The sequence below is a fragment of the Poecile atricapillus genome, chromosome 1 (assembly GCF_030490865.1).
Source record: "Poecile atricapillus isolate bPoeAtr1 chromosome 1, bPoeAtr1.hap1, whole genome shotgun sequence".
Taxonomy (NCBI): Eukaryota; Metazoa; Chordata; class Aves; order Passeriformes; family Paridae; genus Poecile; species Poecile atricapillus.
In genome coordinates this window covers 130,685,887-130,702,849 of record NC_081249.1, presented here as the reverse complement: position 1 = coordinate 130,702,849, position 16,963 = coordinate 130,685,887, and the positions used below count along the sequence as shown (strand labels likewise).

Below are 16,963 nucleotides of genomic sequence, written 5' to 3'. Positions count from 1 at the left end.
CTTTAAAGTAACTGTCCTACTCATTGCTCTTTGGAATAACTGGTTAACCACAGAAATGAGGTTTTTGGCAAGTAAGGAAAAGGGAAAACAAATCACAGGTCAACTGACATCTTGATTAGGGGCTAGTGAAGAAAATCAACCAACCAAGCTGTAATCACCTACACTGCAGCAAAGACATCCATCTGAAAGGTGATGCTGGTACCATGGCATAACCAGATAAGAGAATCAGCTAACACTTGTGTGGTTTAGAGAGACTGATGCAAAGCTCAACAGATTGCATAACAACATAATTGTTTTTGACTGTTATTTGTAAATCTCACTCTTGAAATTATTAAAAAATCCCAAACCAAACAATAAACCACAACCAAATACAAACAAAGGCAGAAGAAGCTAAAAATTTTCTTTGGGAATCACAAAATATTTATTTTCACATGCTTAGAAAAAAACCCAAACTTTCTTTAAGATTTCTACAAAATAAAAAGGCTGCTGACCTTACAAAAGACACACATTTCTCACTTTGAGCCACCTACCAGAATGCAAGTCTCTTTATTTTAAGAAAATGTTCTGGATTATTTCTATATAGTTCTGCTTAAAAACTTGCAAAGACTAACAGTACTTCAGGATACAGTGTTGAGTTTCCTGTCTTGGCTCCTACACTCACCTTTGCAAGTAATAAATTTACAGCAAGAAAAACATAGAACTCTAATTTAAAGTCAACCTTAATTGAATGGAGCAAGTATCATGTGAGCTGTACAAAAAGTATATATAATCAAATTTTAAAAGAAATATGAACTAAATGTACAAATATATATCCTAAATCTTCACTAATAATAATAGAATAAAAATCCCAAAGGTTAGGGTAAACTTATGTTCTAATTTCTTATTAACACCTTAAGGACTACTTATAAAGGAAAATCAAATCATTCCCAAAGAAAAAATATGGTCTGTTAAATAATAAGAAATAATTGAAATCAAATTACTGACTTCAACATCATTTATTGAGAATCAACTGCCATAACATTTGGGTAGTATTTTGCAATTTTAAGGAATTTTAAAGAATGCACAGCAACCATGCAAACTATAGTACACAAAGTGTACAGCTGATTGTTTTCTGCACTGCACTTGCTTTGTGCAGAGTGTATAAGTAGTGGTAAGCAATGCAGTGCAAGACTCCGACAGACTGTGAAAACTTGCCTCTTTCAATTATAAGTTGGAGCTTTTCCCAAATGATAAAAGCAAGAGTTAGCAACAATCTCTCAGAATCTGCATCAATTGAGAGAAATATTCACTAAGTCTTCTTCACCTAAGCAAGCATTTTGGTGAAATGTAATGCTCTAATATGGCCTCAGATTTAGCTGTGCATATTTCAGCAATCAGTCTGCTTTTGCAGATCTGCTCTTGCTTGTTGCAACAATGAAAGTTGAAGAAATGTTATTTTTTTTCTCCTTTTGCAGCCACAGAAAAATAGGCACTCTGATCCAGAAAAGCATGAAATTTGTAACTGTATGATCCAGTTCAGTGACCCACTTATTGTACATTGTTAAAATGATACTTAAAGGAGTTGTATGCAGTTTTAAAAAGGGTAATTCAAATTCTATACCAAGGAGACATATTAGGTAGGTAGGGGGACTTTGCAGGAGTAACTAATGGAGAGTACCGAATCACTGCACCCTTATATTTGTCTCTAAAGCAGTTCTGGCTTTGACTGGTTCTTTGGGAAGTCATATTTACATTTTGGCCAAAAAGCACATGCTTTTCCCAATGACTTTCCATGACACATTTTATCTTGTAAAATTAAAATAAGGTGACAGTATTGTAAAAAAACACCAAAATCTAAGGATTTTATAAAAAAATATTAATTGATAACCCATCAGGTATCTCAGTGAATCCCACAGCTGATTAGACAATCACTACTATGGGAGAGAAACACTGATAAATAGCAGGTTACGCCTTTTACCCAAAATTAATCATCTCCAAAATATGAATATTATTCCTGGATGATAATATTTCCTTGATCTAATTAAATTGAATTTTTGGTAAATGAAGAGGATATCCTAACTCTCAGGTTCCAGGTCTTTTCTTCTGAGACTTAAAAGTCATCAGCATAAAATCTACAGTTTAAATGAGTGCTTAGCACTGGCCAAACCAAATACATGAAAGCTCATGGTTGTAACACACAACTGCACAGCAAGAAGAAAATTTTTTTTAAAGCACAAATTATGCTATTGAGAATGCAGGCAGAAAAAAAAAGTCCACTACATTTAATCTGCCGACAGACTTCATACAATAGAAAAAAAATGTGAAATTTACAACACAGCAAAGAATTTGGTTTCATACAGATACTACATGGGAGCTACCTCAGGAATTTCATCAGACATTCATCTGGCCACTCTAACTACTGAAGGGATGCAGCAGAGCATAAGCAGAAACCCTGCCTGACCATCCAGCTACTCCTACTCATTCCTTTAGGCAAAGCTGAAGCCTCTGCCAGCCATTAAATAATGAATATATCATCCCACACTTCCTGGGAATGTTTTACACATCTCTTGTTATTATCTCTGCTACTCTGGTTTTTTTGGCTGTCCATACGTGTAACTTTAAATGAAAGGGAGTTTCTCATCAGAAACCCACAAACTGGACATTATAAAGATAATCCTACCACCTGGGTTCACCCCTTGTTTTCTTCACACTTTTTTTACCATCCTGTTTTGACCTTTAAACAAAAGTAAACAGCCAAAAAGAACACATATCTAAACAGAAGGAAGCTATTAATCTATTCTATTTTTTTTTTTTATGAAGATGCTTCAATTTTCGCTTTTTCATCATGTCCAGGGATTTTTTTACATATGAAAAGTCTTCAAATGCCTTTTCATGCCTGCCAGGAGCAGGCAAAGAGCACCCAAAGCTATACAGGCGAGGTGTACCACGCCCATTGTTCCACACCCATTGAGGGCTCTTCCACTGAAACATAATTTTAACATAGAAGTAAATCTGTCCTGGTAACTTGCTTCTTCATATGGGTCCTGGCATAAAATCCTTCTTGTTTAAAGGTGTTTGTTCTCACAGAATACAAGCTATCCATAGTTAAAATCAAGGATGTTGGGCTGTTACCACTTCAAAAAGACTAAAAAGATACATTGTCATAAATTAGTACTTGAGATAACCATGGAGTGTAATTTAGAAAATGTGGATTTTCCATCTCACTGCTAGCCTGAAGTACTTCAAAATCAAAATATCTCCATCAGTAAATGAGCAAAACTGAAATAAACTGAGAAATAAGCTTACATAAGCACCAAAAAATCTGACCAAGCCAGAATAATTTGAGCGACATGGGAAGATTTCAAGTTCTGATACAAAAATTAAGATACGCTAGATCAGTAAATCAATAACAGAGAGATAAGAGAAGATCCAGAGAAATGGAGCCAATGCAGTTTTCAGTGAATCATTGCTGACATTTTGGTACTTTTTAGCTATTTTTTAACATCTCATCATATTCTCACACATGTAAATATGCATCTGAATCTGTATGTAAGGAGTGTTTTGATATAAACATACACACAAATACATACACACATAATACAACCACATGCACAAATATGTACTCATATGACGAGTAGGGAATTCCCAATATATAAGGGATTAAATTTATATCCTGAAATAGAATGACTATTCTACATTTGACAGAAAGTAATCATCATCATACATAAAAAACAGCACACCCTGTGGATAAACCATACAAATCTGACATTTTTTAGTTTTCTTTTTAAACTATGCAGACCTTTCCCGAGTTCATGGAGATATTAGAAAGAATACTACTTATATCCTTAATTACAAAGAAAAAGGATATTTGATAACACCTTCCAGAATACTTTAAGCACCTGCTTGATTAAACTCTTATAATTTCACTTAAGAAACATTTCCACATCTATAAAACTCAGCATGGTTTAACTTGTTTACAGAACTGAGAATTTTTAAAAAGTGCACAATCCAAGCATTATTATGGTTGTTATTTCAAACATTTTTGTTTGCAAAAATTGTGAAATCAAATTCTGAAGAACAAGATTCATTCTGTAGGAAGGCTTAAACAGGTAAACTTGACACATAGGCAAAATTATTGGGACAGATACAGCAAAACCACTTTTCAATACAATTTACTGGAAACTACATTTTAAAATTACAGCATAGCTATAAAACCAGCTTTCTTAAGATTAGTGCAGCATTTAAACAACTAAACAAAATCAATTTAACTCACTCGAGTTATTATCCCTGAACCTAATAAGTTGATTGGTGTACTTTGTCTTTCCTTCTCCAATAACATCTGCAGCCATATGTGCTGAACAGTTTTTGGAATGGCATGTGGGAGAGAAATCTCCAAAACAAATTAATTTAAAATGTTTCAAGATAACAGAAAATTGATGATTTTGTCCCAGAATAGCCCGATTTCTACATTTAAGACTCAGTATGAGGTTGACCAGATACTGAAGTTGAACAATTTCCTACCACTTGAGTAATATATACTGAATTGCTGATTTCTTAGGAAGAGGCAAGTCAAATTTGTGTGTTTTGCTCCCATTGCTTTGTACAACAAACCTGACAACTTACGAATTTTGTGTAAGGCTTTTTTTTCTAGAATCATTCTAACAGGAATTTCAATTAAGTATTTTTAAATGTAGTCTTTTAATCATTGAATTTCCATGCATAATTAGAATTATCTTTTCAAATATTGTATTTATTTTGATCAAATTGCAACTAGAGGATTATGAGCCACAGGAGAGGACTATAATATTTATAGTCATAGTCAAAAAAACATTGTCACAATATAAAGTTGACATTTTTCACCTACAGCTCTTCTTTATTAAAATTAGTAACTACAAAACAACAGCAGTCTAGTTTAATTTAAACTTCTGAATAGCAAAAAATTTTTCAGAAAAATTGCTTTCTGCTCCCCTTGAATTTAGTAAATGACCATCTGCATCCATCAGTATGATCATAAAAAAAATCCAAACACTCCAAGAATTAACCCTTGAAATTAAAAGATGTTTTGTACTATGTAGCATAAGATGATCAACTTGGCATTTATCTTTCTGCTCTAAATTCTTAAGACTCATGGAAATGTACTTATGAGACCCAAGCCCTTACCGGTGAGTAAATTGATCTTTGGAATCTCTTGAGAACTCTCAGCCCAGGACCGGAACATTCCAGGTGCAACATAACTTGATCAAGCAACTTGTAAAATTAGTAAGTCAAATGTGTTTTTATGTGACATAAACCATCATAAATTCTTATGCATAAGTACTCTATGGTGTTTGCAGAGGCAAAGAATATTCTAATACTCAATTTGAATTGATCTCCTCAAAGGTGATCCTTCTTTTTTGATTGTAAGGGATAAACATAAGTAATTGGCAGCATTATTTGTAATGATGAAATCAACATATCCGCTAGTCTTTATGAAACATGAAAATTTGATTACTAAATGCTCTGCTATTATTTTATCTTAACATAAAAACCAGTAGTGTCTATTCTGAAGTATTGATTTACACTCCATTTTTTAACCACATATACCATTGTTATTTCCTTTTGAATGGGTTTCCCACAGATAATTTTAACGTCTTGGTACTAAAAGCAAACTTTTCCACTTGTCAGAATAACATGAACATATCAGATCAGCATTTATATTTTCCAGTTTGGCAAAAATTTACAGTAGCCTCAGGAAAAGTTTCTCATTCATAAAATTTAATCTATGCTGAAATTTTCCTAGAGGTTGACTGTGAGGCACCTCACCCTTGAGATCTGAAATGATGGAAAACACTGATTTGGAGAACACTAAGATTCACAAAACTCAGCACAAGTTCAAAGACCTAAGATTTTAATCAAGTTTCAGGCTGCCCTTTTTGTCTTGTAAAGCTGCAACAGATGTCATTGAGAGCTGAGTGTGCAAAATAGAGAATACAGCCCTTTTAAACTTTACTGTTCAAGGTAATCTCTTATACTTCATGTTTTGTTGTTTTTCTGAAACAAGATCTAGCGAAAGAACTACAAGGACTTTCTATTCTAATCCCTTCAGTTCAAATGTACCGGTTACACTTTTAGCTCAGCTGGTTGGAGTATGGTATGCTAATTACACCAAGGTTGCGGGTTCAATCCTTATACGGCCAAATCACTTCAGAGTTGGACTTGATGATCCATGAGAGTCCTTTCCAACTCAGAATATTTTGAGATTATGTTCTAAGAAGCATAAAAAGTGAATACCACTTGCATGAAAATAAGACTAAACAGTTCATCAGATAATTCTAGCACCTCCCTTATCAAAATACCTATACAATCTGATTTTTGAAATGTTTATAGGAGTTGACCTTCAATGTTACCACATTATGTAGCATCAGTATCCAGAAGCACTAGTCATCAGTAGCAACTTTCTATGAAAGGAAACAAAGGGACAGATTGGAACTTACTCTTTCTTTTCTTCGTGAATCATATTTTGCTACAAACGACAACAGAAAAAAATAAGCTTCAGGGATAAAAAGTTAGATTATAGATATTTAAGACTAGATGACTAAGGAGAAAAAATTGTGAATTCAAACCCATTTTGGAATTTTTGACTTAATGAAGAAGGATGTCAGAAATAAGAATTTAAGAGTGTCCTGGACAGCATGAGGAAAATCATTAGAATGACTGATTACTAGTGAACATTTCTGATTTTTTAACAGTGCAGTTAACAAACAAGACAACAGACAAATAATATCAGGATAAATCCAAGCAGTTAGTTTTCTAAACAGTGTGGTTAAGTACCAGTTAAAAAGAGAGCTTTTAATTTTTAATCTTCTCATTCGTTAAGGATATATTTTACCTAAACATTCTTATTTGAAACCTTCCTTCACTTTGTTGTAGTTTATGAATGGGAATCTTTAAACCTTGCACCTAGATGTAAAGAATGAAGAAAGAGTAATAAAATGTAGTCTATATATATCTAGACCCCTACGAGTGTGGGGTCCAGACATAGCAGGTTCATTACATCCATTATAGTACCTTCCCATAACTGATGCTTGGATTCTGATTGTCACTCAACAGCACCTGAGAAAATGTGTCCTATGCTCTCATGTCTACAAGGTCAAGAAAACAAAGCTTTTGATAATAAAAGGTATTTAATATTCACTGCAGTTGCTACTGCATCACTATAAATATCTCACTGACAATCATGATTCAATATAATTTTTTTTCTCATATTTTGACCCCTTAAAGCCATTTCCAACTGACTGAACTACATTTCTACCTTTTCCTGGTCATATTCAGTAAAAAAAGTCATAGAATAATATTAAGTTTGTTTTTTTTTTTTTAAATGGGACTTTTACTTCAAAAGAAGGTGGTATCAATCAATAAACAATATTGAATTCAGCAGAACATGATACCTGAAGCTGCTCCTGAACCCTTCCTGTTCGTCCCCCCTTTCCTAGGCAGTGCCCCCATCTCTGAAACTTGTGGATGTTTCCTGAGTTGTAGAACCAATGCAGCACCCAAGGAAAGCACAGGACTTTACCCAATTTTCTTCCCAAGCAGACAGGATCTTATACTTAGGGAAAAAAGTTAGCTTCATCTGCAGAGAATGGAAACTGAAAAACTCCAGTGTCACTATCAGCATGCAGTCTCAAAGCCATAGAATTTACTAAGGGACATTTTTTTTTTTTTCCCACCATAATTCAATACAACTCAATTGAATTCAACCTGCAGGGAATGAAATTCCCAATATATCAGATGAGATTTTAAACTGCTGCAGCTTAAGCTTTATTTAATTTAAGCTTTATTACTGCATCTAAACACAATGAGAATTAAAAAAAAATCTGGTTTAGGATGATTCAACAGTAAAGCTATAACCACAATTTATATATGAATAGAGCACAAGAATTGTTTACAAGGTTGTGATTTAAAACTATCCTTCTTAGCAACCCCTCCTCATATTACTGAGAACTACAGCCAAAATTCATTAATGTTTTTCAAATTTCTACCACAGTCTAAACAGCAAAAAAATGTACTGCCTTATAAAAACCACTGTATCAACTTTACAAATACATGGGATTATTATAAATCTATAAAGCTATTAATGTATTTTAATGTAGATATTCGTAGAAATATTATAAAACCCTTTGCTCCAAGGTAATATGTTAAGCCAGTCAGTCACGTTTTGTCAAATGCAATAAAATGGTTTAAATAGTTAAGCAAATTTTAATGGTTTAAATAAGAGTATTTTTTTTCTCTATACATTTCTAATTTCTAAGTCTAATGTGGAACAAGTATAGTATCCATGTGACAAAGCATCCATGTGACAAAGCTCAATAACAATTGTCTACTGTTCAGTAGAGAAAAATCATTTTATAGGTGTACCAGTAGGAAAATAGTAACAAACTTAAAAAATGCACCACACACTTCAGTGTAGAAAAGACATTAATTTAAGAAATTAATCCATCATGTACATACATATTCAGAATTGCACTAAAACAATTAGTTCTAATTACTAAATTGTCAAGACTTGTGACTTTTCTGACATTAAAAGAAAGGGTTAACAGAGCATTCTGCTTCAGCTTCATTTCTAGAGCAGTTTTGGCACTGTAGTGGTTTGACCTTGGCTGTGTGGCAGATGCCCGCTAAGCCACTCTATCACTCCCCAGTGGAACAGGGGAGAGAATAAGATGGAAAACAACTAGTAGGCTGTTATAAGGCACTTTACTAAAGCAAAAGAAAAAAAGCAAGTGAAAGCTTGTGCTACATAAGCAAAGGGAAAACTTAACGTCTACTTCCCATCAGCAAGCGATGTTTAGACACTTTCTGGGAAGCAGGGCCTCAGCATAGTGGTTCCTCTGGAAGGCAAACATTGTAGAATGATTAATGCCTCCCCGTCTGTCCTCTCGTCCTTAGCTTTTACATCTGAGCTGATGTCTATATAGTATGGAATATCGCTTTGGTTAATTTGGCTCAGCTGGCCTGGCTATGTCCCCTCCCAGAATCTTGTTTCTCCCTTGATGGGGGAAGGAATGTCAGGAAGGCTGCTAAAGACAAAATTATCTCTGTCAGACTCAGTACAGGCACAATTTCCCACAAGCCATATGATACGCTAGTAGTGAGATGCTTACCCTGTAAAAAGCCATCTCCAAAAGTGAAAGTTTTTTAAGTATCTCTTTTTATACATATTCTATTTTACTCGACATTTTTGCAAGTTTCTTAGTTATATCAATGCTTCTGCATTTCCAAACTTCTTGGTTTCTTTGTTTATAACATAAACTGCTTGAAATAAGAGCATATCTGTTTGCATGCCAGTCCCTCAAGACTACATTAACACAATCCACATGATGTTACAGCTGGAAGTCTGACAGATATTTTGTGGAATTTGCAGGAAGCACTTAAAGACCTCTAAAAACCAGATGATTTTGAGACATCTAATCCTTTTGTGCTCTATCTGGCACTTTTTTTCCTCCATACCACAGATAATTTTTTTGTTAATTTTTTTCCCCCAAAGCCTTGAATAGTCTAAAAATTGCCTTTCTGTACAATGTCCTCTCCTCAGAAACTACATGACAGCTGCTGCATTCAGCTGGAAGACTATTGCCATCTATTTGTATCTTCAAATGGCAAAGCTGAATGGCACTAGGTTACATGCTGAAAGAGAAGAACTAAATAGGAAATTATTTTTACAGTCATTGAAGAGCCTAAGATTGCAAAATTCAAAATTTGGCAATGTAAAATGAGGGTAAATGCAATATTTGAAAGAACAAGAGCAGCTATGAAGGAAACATTTTCATAATCTGTCTCTATATATCTATATGCAATTATTCTTCCAAAACCTACACAGAAAATGCTATCAATTACTTATATATATACCACATCCAAATTTATGAGATTTTTAAAAGCAATGTGTATTCAGTATTTGGAGGCAGGACCTAAATAACATAATATTTTTTCAAAATCATATAATTTAACTTCAGTCAAATTTCCAAAAAAAACCTGATCTTAAGTGTTTATTTTTACAGAATTAACAAACTTGGTATAGAAGTTTGATAGAAAGCCATTAGGTAGGTATAGCTTTTGGTTCCTTTTCCACATAGTAGCTGATATTTGGTGCCAAAAAAAAAAGATTCCTTTCAGAGTAGATTTTCTAAAATGTGCTATAAATATGGTAAATATTAGAGAAGTCTACTGACCTACCTTAGTAGATCATTAAAAGTCAGACATTTTGAATGTTGATTAATGAAGTATTTATTTGAGTTCAGTAAGAGGAAAGATTTTTTAATGTCTGGTCAATAGGATGAGACTGATATGATTTATTAAGAGCTTACCAGCTCAATTGCAAAGCATCCAATGATAACAGGTAAGAAAAGAGAGCAAGGCATTTTTGACTGAAGATGAAGACAACTGAGAGCATGGCCTAAATAACATGAGCAACTGAAAGAGACATTTCCTATGGTCATGGTTTAAGAATAGTTCTTGCCAATTCAGTATCCCAGTGAGACTCTCCCAAACCAGCTCACTTCCTCTCCTCCTTCCCTTCCACTTTCCACTCCAGGAATGGAGTTGGGAATTGGAGGCACAGAGGTGAAAATTACAGGCTGAGATAAGAACAATTTACAAGAAACAGCAATGAAATAAGAAAATGAACAATAACAGCAGCAATAGTAATAACAAAAGCTAAAAGAAAAACAAATTACACAGAACTAAAGCAGTACCAGACCATTTAAGTCACCATGCTTTTCTCTCTCAAACAGAACCAGAAATGAGAGAATTCCCTGTTCCTGCCCCTGGAAAGTCATGTGAGATGGAATCAAATAACATTATGGCCTGGCCATGCCACCTTCCTTACTACTATAAAAAGTTAATCATGTTCTGTCCAAAACTAGGACACATTTATGACTTAGAAAGTAATGTACACATTTTTCAGACTGACCACATGTATACAATCTCATAGACCAATGAAATCAGAGATCCCGGTTTAAATGACAGCTTTAAGGAGATCCAGTTTTCATATGCATAGACTCATAATAGTTTAGAAAAGCAAAAGAATTGAACAAAGCAGATAAAGACAAGAAGCCTAGTTGGCAAGAGAACAAGACATCATATGAATAAAATATTTTCAAGTGCAGAGTTCTTTGCAAAATAAAAAAATTGAAAGGGAAACTACATCCTGCTTTAGGCAAGAGAAAAAGACATAAGGGGAAAAGGAATATTATGCTGCTCAAATATTCCATGTTTCTATTCCAGGACCAAATTTCAAAATAAATTCAGTGCGAAACCAAGAAACATTATTTAAAATATGTTTTATATTTTATTTGGAATTTTTGGATTGATATTCATGGCATACAAAGCTTAAGAAAACATTTTAGGAGTTTAAGTTTTTTTAAAATTTTATTAGTAATCTCAGTTCTGAGACTGCACTGCCTTTCTCATCCTCTTGTTATTTATTTTTAAAGCAAACAATAACAATATGAAAAAAGTTTCACTGTGTGTCAATAATCTACATAATTTCCTTTCTGAAAAAGCAGCAAAAGTTACAGAGCTGTGCTATCAAACTAAGCACCACTAGCATGGAGTCAACCATTGCATTCAATAAAACACTATTTCTAAATGCACACAGTCATTTTAGTTTGCTTTTCTGTTCAGAGAATTTCACTGGCACCTTTTTTGCCTATTACAATAACATGTTTTATATATGAAGCCAAAGGACATTCTCGTCCAATATGAAATCTGAGTTGACATGACAATCAAATGTTCCTCTTACCTCGTTTTGGAGGTCTCGTATCATTTTGCTCTTCCTTTCCATTTCAGTCTTCAAAAAGTTAATCTACAATTTTAAAGAAATGTTGAGTGGGAGTTGTTGAGGTGTAATTGTAAACACTAATTATTTTTTATGCTTTTAAAAGTTTTGGAAAAAAAACAATCACAAAACCAAAAAATTTTGCTTACATACCAAATTGGTATAGGCCAGTCAAGTATTTGCTAAATCTACAAACATTTAGCTTACTTACTAGAAAACTAATAATCAAAAGAAGAATATTGCTACACTTAAATATGTTACTTTTGTTTTGTACCAGTAGACATAGTGTTTATTTTTCACAAGGTAGTTCAGTGTGTTCGTCAAAGAGCTGAGGATTTTTAAAACAATATTAACCAATTTAAAACAAAAATATTTTTCCCTTCTAAGAACATATCAATCAGAGCTGGTTTCTAACACAGTTATTTTATTTGAATTTTACAGTGTTGTTCCTAATTAGATAAAGTCCTTGCTTCTAGTCAGACCCATGTGGAATAAAGTGCGTTATACGTGAAAGCATTCAAATATGGTCTTTAGACCATACTTAAGTCAATGACTTGACTTGGAAAGTAGAAATTCTAGTCACAAGGCTTAAGACTGACTTTAATCAAACACAGGTTAAATTGAGTTTTTTCAGGACTGAGCTTTAATCACAGCTTATGGAATTCAATGGGAAGAAGGAGGACATAATTATATGCAACTAGGATTAAAAGAACACATTACTGCTACTTTGAAGGAAGATGCTTTTGGATAGTTCAATTAGCAAAATACTCATCCCTATTTACCCGATTTCCCGTGCTGTTAATACAAAACTCTACTGTGGTGGGTTTAGTGTTAGCTAATATTGCTAGTGCACCTACTAGAATTATTTACTCATTTCCTGCTGTGAGATATAAATTAGGAGGAAGGCAAAGCAGGCTCAAAACTTTAAAGGTAAAAAGAAAATTTTATTAGCAGAACTAAAAGAATAATAAGAATCATAATAAAACCTTCAGAACACTTCTCCTCCCCTCCCTACAACCTCTTTTCTTTCCCACAGACAATGTAGAGACAAAACCTGGGATTTTTAATCAGCTACCACCTCCACAATAGTCTTTCATCAGTTCTTGTAGGGAGCAGAGTTTCTCTCACCATACCATAGAGACTTCTGCACAAAGAACGATTCTCTTCTGGCTTCAATGTCACAGCAAATCAGTTGCCCGAGAAAGGAAAATCTGTTTGCAGTGTGTAACTTCCTCCCATGCCTTGCAGCTTTCCCAAAGCTGCTTTCATGGGCCATGTCAACTTTTGGCGTTTTATTTTAAGGATAAGCTGTTCTAGCATAAAAAAAAACCCAAAAGCTCTCTTCTTTTATCTCTGGGAACAGAGGCTTTTCTTCTTCTGTTCCTGGGGCAAAGTTTCTTATATGCCTCTGTTCAAGACTGTCATTAGATTACAGCTTTTCAGTATCCACATGCTCTAGCACTAGTGCCCTTTTCTCATGCGCTGCGGGTGAATGCTGCATCCCTCCATGTGCTTCATGAATTACAGGGGAAAAAACGCTGATATATCAAAAATATATCTTCACCATAGCCTTACAAAGAGAATTTCAGCCCAAGACCAAGGCGTCTCCTCTATCCCCTCCTAACTAGAATTTGACTCCTTCTTTACTGACTTCAGTGTCCCATGACTTCACCCTTTCCTTCTCCTTATTTGGGAAAAAATTGATGTTCATAGGTTCATTTGTTCTCAAACTTTATCAATTGAAATAGTTGTTATAGAGTTTTGCAGCACTGAAAAGTTGATCTCATCCAGGCAGTGCATCAGAGAGATTGTTTGTTGTGCCTCTCACTGCTGGTCATGCGGTCTCTGCCGACATGGTGCGAGCCATGCCGACTGCCAGATCCGCTCAGCACTTTTCTTCATGCAGAGCACCAGAAACAAGAAAAGCTGCTGCTGATGCTTTTGTCCTTGTCTCTGCAGCATGGCTGGCTAAAAGTGGCTAAACAAAGTTCATTGCGAGCCATGCTGAGGCAGCAACGTCTGAGGGCTGTTGTCCCGGTTGTGCTGATTTTTTGGCCCTGCAGTTCCAGCCACGTGGCTGCTCCAGGACCAGGCCAGCAGCGGCCACTCCTGGCTCCCGGCTGCTCCTGGCCTTAGGGCCACGCCCAGTGCCTATAGAGCCTCTGACTGACACGGCCCGGTGGTGCCGCTGGAAAAAGGACTGGCAGGCACTGCCAGGAAGGTGCCCAGCCCTCGTGGGAAAGGGCCCCAGGCACCTGCTGGGACAGAGCCCTATGGACTCCCTAGTGAGGGGCTTGGCAGCCCACTTACCACCCCTCAGGGGGCAGAAAATCTTGGCAGGGCCACATGGGGCTGGCCCGGCCCAGCCACGCAGGTCACGCAGGTAACTTTTGAAGTTACCTCTTCAAAAGCTGGAAGCCAAGAGAGCTTTCCCAGGCTTTAAAATGTGAATCTCACAGAGGCAGACCCAGCTTCTAAATGGTTCAATAGGTTGTCAATTCTCAGAGCTAGCCAGCTGTTGTTTTTCACTAGGCACAGAGGAAGCTCTTAGCAGCCCCTCCCAGAAAAATAATTTCCATGGGTGGCTTCTTCCCTTCTCACCAAATGTCAATTAATGCAAAACCAGCACATCTACCCAAGTTCAAGGGAAATTACAATTGTTCTAACATTGCAACAGATTTGTTAAGAAAAACGAAATTCTTGTAAGAAAACAGATTCAGATTATAGAGACATTGACCCAAAAGTTACTGGTTTGGATGTCATTTAGATAAAAAAATTACACCAAATCTATATGATATGACAGCTATTCTTAGAATCATGTCACACTCAAGTAGACATGCCAGTAATTTTAAAAAACATCACTGAGCTGACAGCACTGTTACCTGTTTCAAAAGAGAAGTCAGAGAATGCTATCATCCCTTAAGACAGAAATATAGGTAGATGGTCCATGAAACAAGTGCCACCTGATATCCATGAATAGAACATGTTTTACAAACTCTTCCAAGAGTTTGTCTATGTGCTTTGATTGTGGAAATACTGATTCCACATCACCCTTCTGTCTGAGAATGATGCTTTATTCAGCACTCGCATAGCAATGACATCCACAAACACTGAAATTTAGAACACGTATAGACAATAAATATGAAAATTTTGCACAACAAAAAATAAACGTCATAATCCAAATACCAGATCAAAATGAATGGGGAGAAACACAATACAGCTATTTGTTGTGGTTATTTTGTTTTTTCAGCTGTTCAGAGGAATTTCCAGCTGAAAAACCCCAAACAAACAAAACAAGACTCTTTCAAGTTATATGTGCCATTTGCTCTGTGTCTTTTTGTTAACAAAAGTGAAAATTAGTCCATGATCTCCAACTCCATTTCTGGAAGAAGTGGCTCCACTTCACATTTAGAGATAATAGCTTGACATTATTAATATTTTTTTCACTGCACAAGAACTTAATACAAATTGCTTATGCATTTGATGCTAAATGCAGAACAAAAAATTGGTCAACCTTCAATGATTGTTAAAGAGGCTGTTAGATTATCTGGAATGATGTCTTACATATTTTGAACGCATATTGTATAACTAAACCCAATATGGTCCTTCTGAAATGTTTTTAGAAAATAATCTATAGTTCTAGTGTGAGACGATTTGTAGAGAAGCTCCTTCACAACCAAAGTTTTTCTGGAAGACTGGATTTGACCTTGAATGTAGGACTAGTCCAAAATTTAAACCGTCCTTATCATAACTAGTGTTTCTCTGCACATTTCATTATCCCAGCCAAAACAGCTGAAACAATAGGCATAAATGTATCTGAGATCTGCCATAAATTTTCTAGGAAAGACCTGTCCCAAGACAGACTGCTGCTACTCTTTGTTAGTGCAATAGATGCAGGACGCAATCCAGAAAGGCAGCGCTTACTCGTGTTAAGATCCCCCAGGTCAGCCCTCAGTGTGATTACTACTCAAAAGGACAGGAATGTCTTTACATATCCTTTCACCTTTCTCAAGCCTGAGCTGCTGCTTGTACCCTCAGAAGGTTGTTACTACCTAACAGGAGCTCCACTGGCTGCTATCTACCTACTAGAGGTGGTACCCACCAACACTTCAGCAGGTGCTCAGAACAGCAACTTTTTTGCTGCCTACAGTTCTTGGTTTCTCTAGTCTTAAAGGTTCAAAAAATGGATATGCAAACAGTAGCGTTGATATCTCTGTTTCTGGTAAATCACTTACGCATTCTGGTGAAAAGTCTTGCTACATTATATATATATAATTATACATTTTATATATACATTATATCTAATGTATGGCTGTTGTGTCTCCTTTGTTTTGGTCAGAGTCCTTAAGTAATTTCTCAGGTATTTTTCATTTAATTTGACTTAATTCATGTGAATCCTTATTTATACTTTTACAGTGACTTAATAAAGAACACGTTCAAGCAGGTGTTACCTGTTGAATTTATACAGCCAATTAACATACATACAGTAAATACTGTACTATGCCTCTTTGGCATGTACAGAAAAGAAATATGTATTTCCACCCTTCCCCCTCTCACCAGTGTTTTATTAGTCTCTGTGAAATGTAATTCTACTTTCATTTACTCTGATGAAAATCAAGATCTACTTCACCAAGTCCTATAATATAAAATGTGCTTAAATTGGATTAGAAACAAGTTTCACAATTAATTAAATTAGAATTAAATTCAAGCTCCCGTTCTCTCGCTAGTCTTGCATTAAAGTACTAAGACCTTCTTCCATAGATTTCACATTGTTTTCAGAAAAATGTGGAACACACAGAGAAACCAAGTATAAAATAACCTTGTGTGTTAATAATAGTATCTATTTCCATTTCTTGCAATTTTCATCTAAGGAACCTGAGGCACATTTTGAATATTCATTCAGTCTCACTGTATTGTTGAGCTTCACTATGTATATTGTACTCTGAGGCATAAAGAAGTAAATGTCATAAACCAAGGACACAGTTCTGATTTCCTTAGAATTATTTGCAAGTTTAATATGCTATTAGTGGCAAGTATTAGAATACAGCTCAAGAATTCAGATTCTTTAACCATCTGCCATCTCTTCAAGACAGGTTTTGTTATACACTCAGAGGAGCTTTTCCTGGTTTCTACACCAGGTGATATTTTCTCATAGTTAATAGCAGATGT

The 16,963-nt window shown here is 35.3% G+C and overlaps 1 protein-coding gene across 2 annotated transcripts in view; it reads right to left on the bottom strand.

Moving 5' to 3' along the window:
- Positions 1–16,963, bottom strand: part of LUZP2 (leucine zipper protein 2) — a 195,547-nt gene that overhangs the window by 89,643 nt on the left and 88,941 nt on the right. For both annotated transcript variants that reach the window (XM_058843627.1, XM_058843636.1), the window contains exon 5: positions 11,759–11,821. In XM_058843627.1, the coding sequence (XP_058699610.1) occupies positions 11,759–11,821 (63 nt within the window). The remainder of the gene's footprint in view (positions 1–11,758; positions 11,822–16,963) is intronic.